Here is a 19861-nt window from a genome sequence, read left to right as displayed (position 1 = left end):
TAACATTTTTCCTTCGTTTCTCTAACTTGGTTGATATTATTTTTCTTTCAAAGCATGGTTGTTTTCACTTCATAGTCTGTTGTTTTGTATTTTCAATTTGAAAAGTAGTTTTTATCTAAGTATCTGGTAAAAGCCATTCGTTATCGTTAACGCTTGCAGACCACAGTTCTATCGGCAACCGATCAAATGACCTTACAAGCTGATATGAATCTCTGCCCATATTGTTATAGAAAGAACGATATAGATGACCTTATCTTTAATGAAAATATGCTTATGAGATTCAAGGGCTTCTTTCTGATATGGAAGTATTTTTTAATGTAGTTGCATCAAAATTTTAATCATCCTCTGTATTTTTCCATTTTTCAGCTGAATGTATTGGTTATGGGTCATCACATAGTCAATGGTTAGTCTTCTTCTCCAGCTGTCAAGATACTAATTGCCAACAAAATTGCCATAATTTTCTCCGGTGTTAGTAATTTATTTCATGGGTGCCATGTCCTTCCAAGATTCTTTCTCATCCATGAATTAATGGCAATATTTGGGAATTTTATGGAAGGTTCAGACACAGGTTTTTTCTTACGGTTACAATTTATATAATACGTTGTTATTGTTTTGTTGTCTTTTGATAAGTGCAATAAAAAATAAGGGGGAAAGGGAGAGAGGAGGCAATTAGATTGGGCCGAAAGCAGGCAGAACAGCCCTGGCCGCATCTTCAGCTTTATCGGAATAAAGATTATCCCTTGTGAAGAAGGCTTGTGTGAGATTTTGAAGAGGGCTGAAGTAATAGAACGGCAGCTAGAAATATGCTCCGGATCCAGCTGCACGTCTGGGCAGTGTTTGCATTCTCCATAGAGTCTGGAGCCATCGGGCATGATCCTCATGCCCCTCAGGTGTCCTGTTCTGAGTCTTGCAATGGTGGTTGTGATGTCTCTTTTATAATTTAGATTTGTCAGGGAGAATTTCTTGTGATTGGTACAGAGCTCCTGTCTTTCCACGGCATTAGCATCCAGAGCAGTGCTAGATAGAGGGGTGGGATCCATTACTCTCTCCTTCTTAGCAAGAGGGTCGGCCTGCTCGTTTCCCTCAATACCCACGTGGGCTGGAATCCATTGCAAGGTGCGTGACTTCTTCATCGCCACGATAGAGAACAGAAGAGCTTTAATATTCTGGGAAAGCCCTGTTTTTCCACTCTGAATAATATATAAATTGGATTTGCAATCTCAGAATATCACGATACCATCTGACGGAATCTGCGTTGTCTGCGCAAGGTACGCGGTCAAACCTTCTTTGACAGCGATGATTTCACTTGTGAAGTTGGAGGCAATCTTGCCCGCTGGGACTTTATTTTGGAAGTGGTTTTTGTCTGGAAAAACAAAAAATATCCCTGATCCTCCTCTGTCACATGCTGTAAATATAATGCTTGAAAGAAAAAAGAATCCTTCCATATTATTGGACGAAGTCCAGTGCTCGTAAGTGGGAATGAGACTGATGGTTATCCAGAAGAAATAGGACAGGTGGTTGTTGACTCATTTACATTTTATAAAATGTCTTATGGAGTTCTGGAAATCTGTCTAGTCATCCATCCAGGTTTAGCCCCTAAGCTTGCAGCCAATTCAGGATGTCAGAAAGGAAATAATATCTAAAATTTTTCCTGTGGGGGTGGCGAAAAGAAACTGCATTGCCTTTAGTGCTAAACTTTGCCTAAGTGCAAAGTATCTTTTCAGGCACTATATTTCTTGGTATCTGAATCTCTGGCTACCCATTCTTGTTAACTGTACAGATATTTTGACATTAGAATTGGAATCTATCATAGACACAGAGAAAATCGGTGAAGATTCCCACATTGTGTCTATCAAAGCTGGCGACTCTTTTCAGATTATTTGTCTGCAGAGTGCATAAGAGATAGATATTTATGCTTTAGGAAAGTTGACAGTCAATTATTTTAAGCATTTTCCTATTTATTTTATCACGCAGGGATTTTATTAAATTTGATAAGCAAAATAAGGCGAAGCCGATACTGGATCTGAAATAAAAAGGATTTATTAAAGTAATTTATATTCATTATCTCCAAGAAATATCGTCAAAAATGGAGAAAATTTTTCTATATTTAAGTATTAAATTAATTTACCATTGAATTATTTAAATTATAAAATAACTTTCTCTAACAATTTTTATTTCAATGTAGAACCTCTTAAATGTCATGGAATTAATTTCACACTCACTAGTCCCATTTTGTAGTGGATAATTAATTTTAAATTGGTTCTCTGTCTTCCGAAATATCTCCCATGTAGCTATACTCCTATCCCTCTCTTTTTTTCTTCATCGTATACGTATTGTTGCGAAATTTCCGGGCAATCCGACTTCTGACACCAAATGTTACGAAATTTCCGAGGTTCGTTTGGATAGTGGAAGTTATATGGTGTGAAGAACGCTCAATCACCAGGCGGCAATAGAAAATAAAACAACAACGTTTATTTACACGAAGACACACTGGACAGTACAAAGACGACAACTATATACAGCACAGAACACGATAATCTTCAGCCGAGGCGTGCAGCATACAACAAGACTCTCTACTGCAGACAGTAGCGCACAGCTTAGTTCAGCACTAGCTTGACTCCGTCGTTGCTCCGCTTATCCCTGGAAGACCAGTTCTTCACCGTCGCTTCCGACTACTCTTCGACTCCACTGGTCCACGACTACTCCCCGATCTCGATCTGGATGGTGGGTTTATCGGGGTACCCGTCCTTGGAGAAGGACTATCCCCTTAATGATGTGACTGATAGAGCATAACTTTTGATATAATGCCATGGTACTGTTAAAATTATTGAGTTAGGAGTACATATGTGGATTTGGCGAAGCTAGGTTTGTGATTGGCTTGATTTGAGTGAGATTTGGAAATTCGATATGCTATTGGTTGTTACTGTAGGAGTGGGTGAGTGGGTATGCTGCCAGCGGTAACGGGTCTTTACGATATGGATCCAGTGCAGGGGAAGTTACATGTTAAGTTTAATAGCACTAGATGGCGCCGCGAGCAATTAATGTTTACATTATTTAAGCAGGTAAGGTGAAAGGGTTGTACCAGTTAGTGAAAGGGTTAGATGTGTTAGAGGAGTACGTTTTTTGGTCTTTTTATTCGCGGATTGGGATCGTAATTAGGGATTAGTTTTATAGCTTCGTTATCTATATTTATAAGATTGTTATGGAAGTTAGTGGCTATTTTTTGTATGAATTTTTTGAGAGGTGGGTAATCGAGAGCTTTATAAATTTCAGAGTTGGAGAGATATCTGGGTACTTTACAGATACTTTTTATAATTTGATTTTGTTGCTGAATAATTAATTTTAGGTTACTTTTGGCAGCGTACCCCCACACTGGGCAGGCATATGTGAGTACTGGACGCAAATAGGCTGTGTAAATAAGTAATTTATTTTCCCTATTCATTTTTGAATTCCATGATAGTAGGGGGTAAAATTTTCTCGAGAGATCACGGAATTTATTTTTGACATATAGTAGGTGGGGCTTCCATGTTAGTTTTCTATCTAATATTACACCGAGGTATTTGCAGTTCTGAGACCACGGGATAAATTTATTATTAATTTTAAGTTGGGGGAAGGATTTATTAATGGGTGATTTGTGGAAGATAATAGCTTCAGTTTTGGATACATTAATGGTAATTTTCCATTTTTCGAACCAACCTTCAAGATTGTGGAGGTGTCTATTTAGAGCTAGCTGCATGTAGTTTGGGTTTTTGTTTTTTGCGAGTATCGCTGTGTCGTCTGCAAAAATGCATAGCATGGTATTGAACTGCTTGGGTATATCATTAATAAATAGTGAAAACAGCACTGGGCCAATTTTTGAACCTTGTGCGACGCCGGCTTGGATGTTTTTTTCAGAGGATATTGCGTTTTTTATTTTAACTTTGAATTTACGGTTTGATAGGTAGGAGTAGATTATTTGAATTAAGTAGTTGGGGTTATTGTAATTTATTAATTTATATATTAAACCGTGTTGCCAAACTCTATCGAAGGCTTTTTGTATGTCTAAAAATACCGCTGCTGCTTTTTCTTTATTAATGAATCCACGACTACTCCCCGGCAGCCGCAGCTCCTTTTATAGGTCTCAGGAGGCGGGGCTAGGAGCCTCTCAACCAATCAGGAGCGTTCGAGGCGTATCTCGGTTCCTAATGGACAGATCGGGAAAATTCTCGATGTTTCGGGTATAATCTATTTTGGCACCAAAGTCACCAAATTCGTCGCCAATTCGGCAAATGGTCGCCAAGTTTGTCGCCAAGCTCTGGGATTTCCTATGGAACCCACTATGCTGGGAAGCCGCATCAAGGATTCGTTACAGTATGATAGAGAATGTACAGTAATAGTCAAAAAAATTTCGTACTCGTAATTTTTACGAATTTTTACATTTCAGACTTCAGTTCAAAAAACATGTTTTTGGAAAATGTCCGGCTGTCTGTGACAAAGATAACTCAAAATCTATTTGAGCTAGACGGTTGAAATTTTGGTATACGGTCAGTGTACTAAGCTTGTACATTTTTATCAAACTTTGAACAAAATCCGTTTAGAAGAAGTCTGTCTGGCTATTCAAATATCATTTAACACGATAAGTACAAAGCGAAGAGAGTTAGATAGATAAAATTTGATACATAGAATTAACATCTATAATCTAGACACCATCCAAATTTTGAACCAAATCCAACAAGAAATAGACCGTCTGTCAGTCTGTCAGTCACTTTCAGAAAATATAAACGTGACGCAATGACTTAGATAAATAAAATATGATACGTGATTTTTGTTACTCTAATTGGCGCTCTATGTGATATTTATGTTTAAATCGGTCGAAAAAAGGCTTTCAAAATGTATATTCGATATTTTGGCCCTGTGTAATAACAGCATTTCAGCGATTAAAGCGTGCTTTGCCCACCCCCTCGAAAAAAACCCGTCAAAGATCGCAAGCCAATATGCTGATTTCGTAACTGTTGTTCATCAATGGAAGAAAGTTAATAATGCACACTTATATTAGGGTTTACAGGAGATTTTGCTGATTTCATGTGAGATTAATTAACTTTATTAGTATAAAAGACTTCTATTACAGTCAAATTTTCAAGATACATATCTTATCCATGTCTTTTTCTGCTCCTCACTTCTATATTTTCATCACTTCAAACTGGATCGGGAAAGTGCGTTAGGTTTTAAAAATGAAGGCAAAATATCGACTTCAAACTTTACCGACCTTTTTATAACATTTAATGACACATTTTTCTGTCAATTTAAATTTGTAGACAAGAAATGGAAAGTATATGAAGCTCTAAAACGTTATTTCTACTTTTTCCGCTTCAAAAAATAGCAAATATTAAGCTTATAAACCCGAGAAAAGTGGTTTAATATCCAAACAAATCCAAGCAGTGGGGAAATGACTAATGACGTTTTAAATGACTAATGACGACAGTCACATGAGTACTGCCATAAGTGACATGGAGAGAGAAGTTGTAATTTAGTATTCACAGCACTTTTCATATTCCAGGGAATTCCTGTCCATTCTAGTCTTTAGTCTAGAAAATAAGATTAATAAGATATGTTTTTCCTCCACAAATTCTGATTAATAGAAAAATAAAAAAATTTACATGCACCTTGGTCCCATAAAAAAGCTGTATGTTTAGAAAAATATTGCAGGTATAGATTTGAGATTTTCCCCCAAACTAGCCGGCTTTGGCGACCAGCTCATTCGACCACATTATTTACTTTTAATAATGGTATTAATCTGAAACAATTGGGTAACGATTTTTTTTATTTGACTGTTGCCATTCAGCATTATGTAATAAAAGCGATTTCTGTCTTATGTATGTTAGCGTTATATATAAATATTTTTTTTTCTATATAGCGCATGTTAAAGTGATAATGCGAAATTTTTCTTAAATTAAAATAAATAATCAATAATTTTCTCCTTTTTAAAAATTTACATGTGACCTAATTATGCTATCTTAGAGGGCAGCATTTTATAATACCTTTATAAATTCCTATAACTTTCTTTGTTTCCTCTCAGATTATTGATTTTTTTTTTATTTAAATGCGGAACACCAATGTTTCAACTCCTTTTGTTTCTCCTTATCCGATTTAATATACATATGCGTGATATAATAACACATGTTCGATGGTCCAAAATATCACGTAATTAAGATGCTGCTATGTGTTTTCAGCATTTTTATATTTTCAGTGACAATTTTATTGCATTTTTCAAAACTGTAAAAGCGACACATAAAAAGCGGCACACTTTGAGTTTATTTAATATTAACCTGACAACAATTCAAATTAACTTTAACTTTTAAAGCGTGATTTTCATGATGGTGAAAAATGTAATGAAATGTTTTTCTCTTAACTTAGATATTTAACATTTTTTTTTTTGGTTATATTGTTGTTTATATGAACTTTTCTTTATTTCAGATTATTGTTATTTTATAAAAAGTCATCTGAAAATGAAGTGCCCACGGATTAACAGGGCACTTTTTCCACTGAAAATTGTGCTCTTTTGCTGGTATGGCGGTAAGTATATTTAATCAAAGTTAAAATTTCTGATGCGGATATGTTATATATCTATCTATACTGATAATAAAGATGAAAGTGTGTGTGTGTGACGTGTGTATTGGCGCTCTATAGTCTAGAATGTTTAACCAACATTTACCAAATTTGCCATTTCTATACTTTGGTGGGTGGAGAAGTGTACCTTGCAGTGATTTTTTGGAAATTTCAGTTAAAATTTTAAATGACCAAAACTATGAAATACATAGAAAGAAATCATAATTTCGATTTAATAATACAGAAACCATAATTACGGTTTAAATGACTATTTCAAAATTTCAAAAATTGTCTTTTTAATCATTAAAATTTTATAATTGTGCAAATTTTTTCTAAATTCTAGCAATTTATAAAAAAATAATATTTTTGCTTGATTTCCAACAATAGGCTCCCTAAAATTCAAATTGTTATACTTAACCTAACCGTTTCATTAAATATTTAACTGAATGATTTTTTTCGTTGTTGAAAGCTAAAGAAACAGGATTCTGTTTAATATCGTGTAGTTTATAGATAAATAAAAACTGAAGTTGCAATATCATGTTTGATATTATGCAATAACATGTAAACCATCTATGTTTTTTATTTTAAATGTTCCTTTCTTCTCAAAAATTTACACTTTGTCTGGTTATATCTTTCATTGGAGGTAGATAATTGAATGTTTTAGCCTCCTCTTTTTTTAACTTTTCATTGAAGCAGATCCACGATTTTGGATCAAAATCCTAGAATTTTTTTTATTTAACTTTTTGCTTTTTTGAGTTATTATTCTTTCATAGGAAAAGAATAGATTATAATAATGGTCAAAATAATCAACTTACCATCGTATTTTCTTTTCAATTTTCTATTGGCTACAATTCTGATAATAAAACAATATATTAAATTTCATCTTGCCACTTCTTTTCACTTTCCACTCTGCAAGATTTCATCCAAAATTTAATAGTGATCTGCAGTTTTGGTTTAACGATTACATATCAAATTTTCTGCCGTCTTGTTGCATTTTTGAGTGGTTGTTTTGTTTGGAAAACAGAAACAACGATCTGTTTTCGTACAGCAAAATAGTGTTCGTGAAAATAAGGAAATGGATTGATTTCTTAAAAATAAGAATTTTTCATGATTATAAAATTGTCTCTTAGTGGAGCTTTGTTAAAAAAAATTGTAAGCCAGTTTTTGTTATCAATTTTTACAAATTATTTGTATCACATATACTTAAATGTTACTACTATTTTGAATATCCCATTTACTGTAAAAACAATCACAAAAAATTAAGGATAAAATTCAAAATTGAAATTCACTCAAATGATCATGATCGAAAAATAATTTATATAAAATAAAAACTATTTTATAAACTCCAGAAAAGTATTGCAAAATGAATTCACTTTAATAAAAAGAATTCTTAATCAAACGATAATTTTTTTGCCAGAATACATTTACACTTTATCTAATAATCGTTTGCTTTCTAAAAAAAATTTTTGTTTCTAGAGTTCAAATATAAAAGATAAATAATAAATAAATAAGTAATAAATAATAAATGAGTTATGTAAATTAAATATTTTATTAATAAGAACAAGAATTAAATATTTTTACAATAAGAACATACAACGGCCTTTCAAAGTTTTATTTAAGTAAGGAATATATTTCATATTGCAACAATATTTAATTTTTTTTGTTACAAATGCAAATCGTCTTCCATTTTTTTTATATCAAAATACTATAACAGAATAATTTTTCTTTTTAGAATGCAAACGATTATTAAAAAAATATGCAAAAGTGTTCCAGTAAATTTGTAGCTTAATTAAGAATTCTTGTTTTGTAAAAACGAAGTTTTGCAATGTAAAGGCTTCTAAGAAATTCTTACATAAAGCTCTTGTCCACATTTTAAACAAATCAATACCGAGTGCCCTTCATTTGTCTCAAAAGGTGTGAATATCAAGGCCATAAATTCTGACGGTCACATTCCATGTTTATAGTTTTTTATTCCTTGTCTTCCATTAATTGATAAAAGAATCGTCCAATTTGTAAATAACAGCCCATTAATTCTGTATCAAAGTTCCCTGCTGCTTGCAAAAAATGACCACTTTATATACAAACATCGTCAGCCATAACTGTGACGGTCAGAATTAATGTACTGTTGTGGTATCTTATCTGAACTAGGACTTTACTCTCTGATTCGAGCGTCAGAAGTGCTTGAAAGAAAGGATTGATGATAGTTCGATTTCTTTATCGAGATGTGAATCTTAGGTTAATGAGAAATGCTGGTCGAAACTTTCGACGCTGGTCGATTCTGCTCATTTAAAAAGCCATAAAGAGAAAAATTAAATAAATTTACTGTCAATTTGGAAGTATTTGGCCTTAAAAGGTTTTTTTTCCTGCATAATTTTTTTCACAGTTCATAGTCTGTGTGTGAATTGATGGCTGAGATCGAAGAGATTGCATATACTTTCGTTTTTATTCCTTTTTTTACTTCCTTGCATACAAAGTCTACAGACAGAAAGTTTTGCAAGTACTATATAAAATAAAGAATCTGAGATGTTGATGATCTTTACATTTTACTGTCTGAAATTTTATTTGTAGATTCATGTCTGCTTGTCTTTGAACATGTTAACTCAATAGTTCAACGTCTTAACAAGAAACAACATTTATATCAGTCTTTCAAATTTTATAAACAAAAGAAAAATCTTTATCTTTTTTTTTTACAATGGATAAAAAAATATTTTTGCTTCTTTTTTTTTGCATAAGAGCATCGTATTGTATCAAAATATCATTCAATTAATTCTAGATGAAAAAAAAAAAAAAACTCTCCGCCATATTTGTTATTTATTGTTTAGCAATGACAGACTTTGGACCAAAACTGAATATATATGTCAAATTTAGATGAAATTCCGAGCAGGAAAAAATTCAAATATGATATGATAATTTTCTAATTATAAATCTAAAAATAAAATTTAAAAAACTATTTTAAACTTTTTAAAATCTTGTTTAAAAATTTATCCAACTTAATATACTAAATTCTTATTGAGTTTGTTCATTCTTATTGAATTTGCTTATTCGAATTTAATGTGTTTACAGTTTTTAACCAAAAGTGAACTTCATTAATATCTTCTATATGTGGTAAATTATTTCACAGATTTTCATTCACATTTCTTGAATTTAGACTATTCTAATTATTTTCCTCAAAAGAATAGAATTGGCTTATATTCAAAATGAGTTCTTTTTAACCATAAAATCAAAATTTTAATATTTTTTTGTCTTCGAAATTAAAGCAAAAAAGTGATCTCGTTCAAAGAATTTCCATGTTTTATATAGAGTTTTTATTGTTTACCTCGGCTTAAATAAAATATTCTGAATTCGATTTAAATGTTCAAGCTTATTTCGATTTTTTTTATTAGAAATTGACAATTCCTTTTATAAAAATATCAGATATTTAATTAAAAAGTAATCCTGAAAAATTCTCCTTTTCTTTCTTATACATCTAATATGATTTTTTTTGGTAATAATATATGACGGAATAATATCTTTAAACAGTATTATTTGCTGTCATGTGTCAACTAGTGCTTTTTTTAATATCAACAATAAAGAAATTATCCATTACGAATGATTTGGGACGATTCCAATATTTGATTTTTTCTAAGTCTATGCTGGTTACATCCTATGTCAGGGGTGACGAACCTTTATGAATCAACGTGCCATTTTTTCTAAAGAAATGTTTAATGAGGTACAGACGTGCCATCAAAAAATTTTGAGCTGTGATTATTGAAAAGATAATAAAACTAAATACTAACAACTCAAAACTCTTTATTTACTACTAAAAAAAGTACATTTTGCACTGGATAGTAGTAGATGTTTTAGTTATACGCGTAATTCAAATTAAAGTAACATTAATGTGACATCTATTGATGCAGATTAGATGAAAACCTATATTGGGATTATAAGATGTTACTTTTAGCAGAATGCATGCTGGATTGGAGTCATCTGCCAAATGGTTTCTAAGCGAGTCTTTAATGTTATTCATCTCTAAAAATAATGACTCGCAGGCATAGGTAGATGAAAATATGGTTAAAATAGCATGATTCAGCTTCTTCAAACAGTTAAATATGTCTGGAATCGAATTCCATGTTTCTAAAATTTCGTTCTTGGCATTTTTACTTACTTTGCTTGTTAATCTTTCTGTTTCAATCAATTCCAACGTTTTCCCTGTTTCAATAAATTTTTGAATCCATATTGAACTAGAATGGAAATCAGTCTGTTACATTTCAAATTATTCAATTCCGAACCAATCGAATTGGGAAAAGTTCAGTTTATCAAATAAAGTCACATTCAAACCGTTTTGATCGGTGGTGTGCCCAAAATATTGTGTCGCGTGCCATTGGTTCGCCATCCCTGTCCTATGCTATACTAGACGTTCAGAAAATCTGGTCATTTTATTTAAATTCATTATACCTTTTTGTTAATTTCAAGCGAATAAGCATTATTTTATGGTGCCAATATTGCTTTAAGTCCGATATAAGATTTAACATTCGCAGAGATATACAGGTTACTTACGGTATGATTCATTGCTCTCAAAATAATGACGAATAAATAAATGACTCAACTGCAAATCGTGACAAACGTTTTCTCTGGTAATTCCCTACCTTGAATATATGTGTATGGTAAATTGATTCCTGAAATGATTTTATAAAAGGCTGAATCTTTTCATGAAATCTGCCAATATTTTCAACATCTCGTTGAGAGATGGAATTAGTGTAATAGTGTAATTAGTGAATTAGAGTTAATTCTACGAAAGATGATCCAAAAAAAAAGTTTACAAGCAGCAGCATTTGGAAAGTAGAAATTGTTGATGGGAATATTGTTACTCAGAGTGGAGACAGATGGCGCTAGTTGTCTTGGAATGGTCGTTCGAGCAGATAGTGTTAGTACTGAGATCTGAAACAGCGACAGTAATGGCAAGACGTCTAGAGGAGTGGTCTCGCACAGAGTTACGAGCCGTGATACGATTTCTATGGCCAAGAATGTGACACCATAGGACATTCACAGACAAATCGCCGAAGTGTACGGGGGACGAAGCAATGAGTATACAGCAGGTGGCGAAATGGTGTCATTCTTTTGAAGCGGGCTGAGAGATTGCTGGAAACGTTTAGGTGGGAGGTCTGGAGCCACCTCCCCCCCGCCCCATACAGTCCCGATTTGGCTTCCAGTGACTATTTCCTTTTCCCGGAATTGAAGAAACACTTATCCGAAACAAGATTCGTATCAAACGGTGGTGTTCAAAAAGGTGCCGAGAACAGGCTCAGTAGCTAGGGGCCTGATTATTACCAAAACGGGTTAAACAAATTGGTCCACCGGAGTGATAAATGCCTCAACAGGTTTGGTGATTATGTAGGGAAATGATCGCCACGTATGTCTCTTAATTACCATTTGTATCCTGTGTCTATTGTTGATAAAGTATTTTTCCTTTGCGTTGTAAACTTTCTTTGAATCACCCCTCGTTAAAAAAACTCTCCCATAATTTTCAAATTCGAGAATTTTTCATGACCAGCTTTCGAATGTTTTAAAACCGTTTTTCCTGACATAATAATTCGTTATCCCATTTCATGAAAGTACATACTTTTTGCAATCTAAGGCCATTTAAGGAAGCCACCATCAAGGAATAATAACTGTTTCAGAAACAATAATAATTAATATTCGGTAACAACCATGTTCAGTTAGCAAAGCATAGAGAATTAAGCATTTAAAACAATATTTGAAAATTTTTACACATTATCTGAAAATATTTTATGCACGCCTACCTTTTCTAAGATTCATGTTTATTTTCAGCTTCATCGTCTCTCATTCCCTACATGACAATACACATGAAAGAGCTCGGCATTACTGTGGAAGAGACAGCCATCATCTACACTTTCCTGCCAGTTACGCAGTTGGTATGCACGCCACTGGCAGGTATGATAGCCGACAAACTAGGACGCTACAAGGACGTGCTCATGATCTCAGTCCTCTCATCGGTGGCATTTGCTACAGCTATTCTGTTCGTACCACCTGCCCCGAATCCTCGAATGGAACACCCTGACATCAACCTACACTGTGGACCGGTTGCTTTACCTCATGTCGCTGTAGAAAAGTGCTGGGGAGGTCCATGTGACGTATTTCACACCGATCGATCTAACCCAATGCGCTTACTAGGTTGCTCCGTTTACTGCCCAGGAGTTTTGGATTCTGAGTACCTACACGCAAACGAATTGTGTAATCACACTCATGGTTATTGTTTCATTAATGATGATTTAAGGTATCCTCTAATGGAAAACAACTTCACCATTCAAATGAAATTGAGAGAACCTTACCCCGAAAGGTCTACTTGCCAATACCTGGTAGCAGGAGTCATACCTTTATTTGATACCGACACTCCTTACGAAGAGGATCTCCTCAAAAGTATGTGTCCAATAGCTGTTAACAAAGCAGGGGGGAACTGTACCATAAAATGCAACTTTCAGCAGTTACCAGACGATGATAATGGGACGTTTCCGCATATAAATCGTTGTGTCCGGACTGTAGGAAACCGTGTATTAACGTTTTGGCTGTATTTCTTCCTGCGGATTTTGTTTAACATTTTTGCTTCCATTTGTTTGACTTTACTGGACGCCACTGCCCTAGCTATGGTTCAAGCTCACGGTGGTCAGTATGGTAGACAGAGGTTCTGGGCTATTCTGGCACAAGCTGTGTTTTCCCCAGTTACTGGATTCCTTGTCGATTTACTAAGTGAACACAGAGGATACATGGACTATTCTCCCGCTTTCCACTTTTACAATGTTCTTGCTGTCTGCACCGCAATAGCGGTGTGGATGTTGAGTGTCGATGTCCCACCACCTGCTGAAAATGTCATCAAGAATTTCAAAAGACTTCTACAAGTCCCACCAGTCATTGCCCTCATGATTGTGGTTTTCTGGCTAGGGGCCATGTGGGGCTTCGTCGAATCGTTTTTGTTTTGGTACCTAATGGATTTGGGAAGCCCCAACTTTTTACTTGGTCTCACCTTGACAACCGGGGCCATTGTTGGATTGCCATTTTTACACGAATCCGATTGGTTCGTTCGAAAAGTGGGACAAGTGAATCTTCTGCTTCTGGCCTTGCTGTTCTACTTCATTCGGTTTTTCGGTTACTCGTATATCTACAATCCTTGGTGGTGTATTCCGTTCGAAGCCATGGAAGCCTTCACCTACCATCTGATGTGGGTTGCTGCTGCGACGTATGGCGCAGAATTGGCTCCCGTTGGACTTTTGGCGACAATCCAGGGATGTGTTGGAGGGTTTCATTACGGTGTTGGTAAGTTGATTGTTTTATTTATTTCTTGTGACTATAATTTATTAGGTAGATATATTTTCTCATTTTTCAATACAAATTAATTACTTCTTTATAAACAGTTTCTGTTTCTTTCTAATACGAATAATGATTTTGTTTTAATATGACACAAATAGCTGAAAATAAAGAGGATGTTCTATGTAAAAAATAATTATTATTATAAATTTCTTCATTGTCTAGATTGTTATAAATGTTCAAATTTAAAGTTATTATCACTTGAAAAGTTAAGTTATGCTTTAAAAGAATTATACCGTTTAGCTAGATGCATGTGAACCACAGTGATGACATTAGGAATTAACTACAATATGCTTATTTCGGGATATAGCTGTTTAACAAAAATGAGAAGTACAAATTGTAAAGTTTATTGCACAATAAATACTGATTCTTACCAATAGTTTAATATATTAAAGTCGAAATCTATAAAATGATTGTCGGTTCAAAATTTTAAAATTGCAGCACTTTGCGTGATTTCAAAATATATTTTGCTTTTTTCTGGATAGGCAGACAATTTTAAGGCTTATATCAATCAAATTAAAAATGCTATGTTGCGTTGTAAAATAATGATTATTTATGAAATACTTACATGATTTATTTATTAGAAATGGAGTTAATCGCCTTAAAATTTTTGAAATTAAAATCTATTGAAAAGTAAAGAAAAAATTCTATCTATATATTTTATTGTACAGGGGAATGTGTTACTGTGTTTCTTCACATTTCACAAAAAGTGATTCATATTAACAAAGCAACAGAAAAATCATTGATAAAAGATAAACAAAACAATTTATAAAAATTGATGAAATCCACTGCATGAATAAAATTACTGGGAAAGGTAAACAAAGTCCCTCGGTTCGAATTCAATATAATGAGCGTCATTATGATGGATACCCGGAAACATTGGATAAAGTCTTAATATTCTTCCCAGATCTCAATCCTTTACTCAAGAGATGCGTTCCAATACCAGAGTGTAAGTAATCCAAACTCACATCATTGCTATTTCACCAGGGAAGTGAAAATCAACTTATCTATTATGAAATTTTGAAGAACAATTACACATGAAGTAAAAGAACTGCGACCTGGTATGTACGCTAGCATAAAACCAGGAATATTTGAAGACCTTGAGCGACAAAGATATTGTTGATGATAAGAGAGATGGTTCTGTGTACTGTAATGTCTTGATCTAGACTGATCAAATAACGAAGCAGAATTTCCAGACAATTCTTTATTTTACATCCCTATATATACAAAAGAACAACTTGTTCTAATCTTGGTTAAATAAAGAGTTATTTACACCTGTAGTAGGAGATACAACAGTCGAAGTCGGAGGTTTATATTGAAACTCAGTTCTCCATCACATCAACACGACCACTCTAGGGGTAGATCTCAGACTCCGAACTCGTGGGCGTAGTCCAACCGTCTGCCTGTAATTCGTTTCTTCTCTCCTCCTAAAAAAAATCTCCGCGCTTTATTTAGACTACAATCTCCGCCTCTTAATTTACATTGGTTATTTGAGCTCTCTTTCGGCCAATAGGGGTTCAGCCATATACTCTCTCAGCGGCTCCAGTGGGTCGTGGGAAGGTCCTTTCACAAAGAGAAACATCTAGCATTCAGATGTGTGGACACCCCTTTCTCTTTGAAGGTACTATCAATACTTCTTGGACGAGAATTCCACATGTGGTCTTTCATTGTAGTCGCTAATGAACAGATGCGAGACCACCCAGGTGAAAAGATCCACCATCTGGCTTTCTCGAGGCGTTTAGTAATTAACAGCGACGACACAGCTGGCTGTAAATGTCTTATCAGTACTGGGAAACGGGGAATGTTACAGCACCATAAAAGGATCCCATTATGGTGCATACCATAATGACGTTCTTTTGCTTTAGCAAGCCTTTTGCGAAAGAAATAATGGTCATCGACAAAGGAAGACGTATTCAATCTTTTCTTCCTTCCTTTTCATATACATGATGACCTTAGAATCTTTACCTGGTTACATAAACCCCTAGAGGGGGCACCTCGAAATCAGGATGAGATGCTTCCGGCATGGTGGTTGGATCTCGCTAACCTGGAGGGACACTAATAGGTGAGGGATCTGACTCCTAACATCGATGACGGGACGTACTTCCTTCGGGGAGGGGGTGTACCGTGACCAACAAGAAAGCCAATCAGGCGAAAACCACTCATAATTGAAAGTAATAAATAGTCTATTAAAAAAGAAAAATGTTAATTAACATGAGTGCTCTGTTAAACCTAGAACTATGATATGGAGTTTGAAATTGCGCATTGAAGCCATTCTATTAAAACTTGAGAAAAAAAATTGGTACTTTTTATTTTAAAAAATTAAGAAAATAATATAACACAAAAATTTTTAAATCTGGAAATTCACTAAAAGAATACCTTTGTTTTTGGATACCTAGTTCGTTTTAATGTTAATAATTATTTTAGATTAATTATCAGAATTTATAAAAGATAAGTACAAGAATCTGTTACTGAAAATTAGAAATATGAGCCGGCATCCTGACACAGGGGTAGCGCGTCTTCCCCGTGATATGGTATTCCTGGGTTCGAGTCCCGGTACGGGCATGGTTTTTCTTCCTCTGTTCTATCTGTGAGATGTGTGAATGTGCCCTCCTGTAAAAAAAGGTTGTGCAAGCGAATGAGTGATGCGTGAGTAGCAAAGTCGTTCTCTTGGCCCTAATTGGCTCTGCTAAAAACAAGAGACGCTCCCCCACCGGCTTAAAATCGTTGTCTTCGTAAAGCGGCGGTCCCACGACCGGTCCAGACAACAGGCGGACCACGCGTCCCCCCCCCTTTCGACCCCTCTTGTGGTTTCCTGGTGTGCTTTGATGCCTGTCTAGTTTATCGACAAATTGTCGGTAAACAGGAAAAACATCAAAGCACCCCAGAAAACCGCAAGAGGGGTCGAAAGGGGAACGCGTGGCCCGTCTGATGATTCTCCGGTTGTTGGACCTCCGCTTAACAGCGGGCTTGTCCATGGCAAGTGTCATAAGAAACAACAACAACAACAGTATTTATCCTCATCGCTGCGCATCCCGCTATTTCCACGGGCAACGTAGAGGTAGCAAAATATGCACAACCCGCGATTTCTGCGGGAAGGCATTTTTTCCGTCTTTTTAGCTGTGCAAACCGCTCTTTTCCCTTTCATAGTTTCATTTCGGCTTTTCTGGTTTCATTCAGATCAGGACATAGACAGTGTTAGTTGTCCATTAGATTGGAACGAAAAAATCAATTTTTGATTTTTAATTTGTAATAGAGAGGAAAAGTTGCCTTTTAGTGTAGATAAAATAAATTGTGAAGTTGGAAAATATTGGAGTAGGTCTTGAGGTGCCGCGAGGACGTTAACGTTTCATAAAATTGAAATTTTTAATGCATTTTAAAGTTTTTTTTACGAAATAATCAATTATTGATTTTTAATTTGTAATAGCACGGAAACGTAGGCTTTTAGTGCGGACAAGATAAATAAAAATTATAAAAAATATTAGAGTACATCTTGAGGTGCCGCAAGGACGTTAAAGTTTCATAAAAAACACACTTTTTGTAACGTTTTAAGGATTTTTGAGTGCCCCGATTATGAAATAAAAAGGCATTGCCATTCATTAGGCATTGCCATATGAATAAAAGTATAAAAACAGCTTTACTATTGCACTGGCATGGCACTGAGTCGTCGCCGGAGCGGCTGCCGTTGAGGTAAGGACGAGATCTGTCTGCCTCCGGTGACAAGGACAGAGCTGGTTTCAAATCAGTAGCTTTTAGTGAGTTCAGTTGAATTGTCCTCCCCCCTCCGTCTATTATGTTGCTGATTAACGAACAACCGGCGTCCTGGCATAGGGGTAGAGCGTCTTCTCCGTGACCCGGATTCAAATCCCGATTCGGGCATGGCTGTTCTTCATCTGTGTTCTATCTGTGAGGTGTGTGAATGTGCTCCCTTGTAAAAAGGGGTTGTGCAAGTGAATGTGTGCGTTTCATCTTCATGTGAGCTAGAAATCAGACTTCTGCCTTTGGGGTACTCAGGGGTCTTTATCCTCAGAAGCTACTGCACCCCTTTTCCATAGTAATGCGGACACGACATCATCATAATCATTAACGTAACTGATTTGTTAGTTTATGCTTGTGTGCTTTGCTGTGAGTAAAAATGGCTCAATCTAAATTAATGAAGACAAGACAAATATTGGAGTGTTCTATTTTTGGTAAACTTAGTGATTTGCTTGAAGCTGAATACACTACTGCAGCGTTTCTCAACGTTTCAGTATTTACGGCCCAGTTTTCAATCATAATTTTCATCTCGCCCCCCCCCCGCTTACAATAAAATGTATACAACAATAATGTATATTGAGTATTTCGTATTCTGTTTTTAAATTATTTTTAACTAACTGCCAAAAAAAGAGTAAAAGCGAGCCAACATTGGCGAGAAACCACATCTGGCATTTTGCAAAGCGGACAGTGAACAGATAAAGCGAATGAAAACCGGGAAAATTTAAATATTATATTTGAAATGAAAACCAAACAGGGAGATAACGTTAAAAGAATATGAAAGTAGAAAAAATCGTTATTGAAAGTTTACCTAGACGGGGTGAGCTAACTTTAGAAACTGGGAATACATTTTTTCGAATAATAAAAGAAATAAAACAGAAGCATGACTAAACAAAAGAAAAAAATATAAGTAATATTTGTGGAAGAGTAAAAATATAAGTAAAAAATAAGTAATATTTGTGGAAGAGTAAAAATATAAGTAAAAAATAAGTAATATTAAAAAAATATTACTTAATAAAAATATAAGTAATATTTTCGAGCATGCGCAGATGTTTTCTCATAGCAAGAAGGAAAATGTTCGATAACGCAAGTTTCAATTCCAGCCACCCCCTCAGGGGCTCACCTTCTATAGGTGAGTACGGGTGTCCCAATCCCGAGGTACCCAGGGATCTATTACTCCCTTTAGGTTTACTCTCCTCTGCGCCTTCTGCTGTCGCCTTTTTTTTCTTTCCCTCGACGGCAAGCGAGGGAGCTCTCCATGAGAAGCTGTCACCGCTCTGTTTGCTTCTTGCTTCTCATGGACAGCCAAAACCCCACGTGTTTGCCGTGAGTGGCGACCCATTTGAAAGACGGGTGGTGCACTGTGGCCCCCTGTGCATCAATCGGCTGGTAGCTAGTCACCTTAGTGGCTAGTCTGCTAGGGATCAAGCGAAGGGGTTACTCCTTGGGCTTGGCGTTAAGGGTGGTCACTGTCCCCGGGGGTAACTCCGAGCGTATAGGTTCCGGCTAGCATCAAGGTAAGCGCCGAGGCTGGGAATGGCCAGAGCCGGTGGCTGCCTTCCCTTGTTGGGCTCCGTGGTGGGCGGTGCCGTCGGGTCCGAATCATTCGCAATATCGTATGGGGCCTCAAAATCAAATTCCATCACCATCGTTTTTCATAATTAGTCGTATATCATCTGAAAATGAAACATTTCACGGTGTGTCACCATTTCTAGTTGAAAAGGCTATATCTGGGCATATCGGTGAAGCTAAAGCAATAAGGAAAATTCGCTCTGGCGATTTACTTGTTGAAGTAGCCAATAAGAAACAAGCTCAAAAAATTTTGAAAATTAAATCTCTGTCAACGATACCTGTCACTGTTAGTGCACACAGATCTCTGAACTCTTCTAAAGGAGTTATTACTTGTGGAGAGCTGTATAATGAGGAGACTGACGAAATTTTAAAAGAATTACGAAACCAAGGCGTTACGGAAGTCCGGCGAATAACAATTAAAAGGAATGGTAATATTATGAAGACCAAACACCTTATTCTGACATTCCACTTTCCAAAGACACCCGAATTTATTAAGGCGGGATACATGCGATTAGCTGTCAGACCATACATACCAAACCCACTTCGTTGCTTTCAGTGCCAGCGCATAGGTCACTCCAAAGCTACTTGCCGAGGT

General features: G+C 35.5%; 1 protein-coding gene across 1 annotated transcript in view; it reads left to right on the top strand.

Moving 5' to 3' along the window:
- The window catches only part of LOC129957530 (major facilitator superfamily domain-containing protein 6-like), a 78406-nt gene that overhangs the window by 29500 nt on the left and 29045 nt on the right, over positions 1-19861 (top strand). Inside the window, exons 2-3 of the mRNA XM_056069879.1 lie at positions 6454-6552; positions 12394-13893. Of these exons, the coding sequence (XP_055925854.1) occupies positions 6486-6552; positions 12394-13893 (1567 nt within the window). The 5' untranslated portion in view covers positions 6454-6485. The remainder of the gene's footprint in view (positions 1-6453; positions 6553-12393; positions 13894-19861) is intronic.

The sequence above is a fragment of the Argiope bruennichi genome, chromosome 11 (genome assembly GCF_947563725.1).
Source record: "Argiope bruennichi chromosome 11, qqArgBrue1.1, whole genome shotgun sequence".
Taxonomy (NCBI): domain Eukaryota; kingdom Metazoa; phylum Arthropoda; class Arachnida; order Araneae; family Araneidae; genus Argiope; species Argiope bruennichi.
The sequence above is the reverse complement of the archived record's forward strand: the minus strand, read 5'-3'. Positions and strand labels throughout refer to the sequence as shown.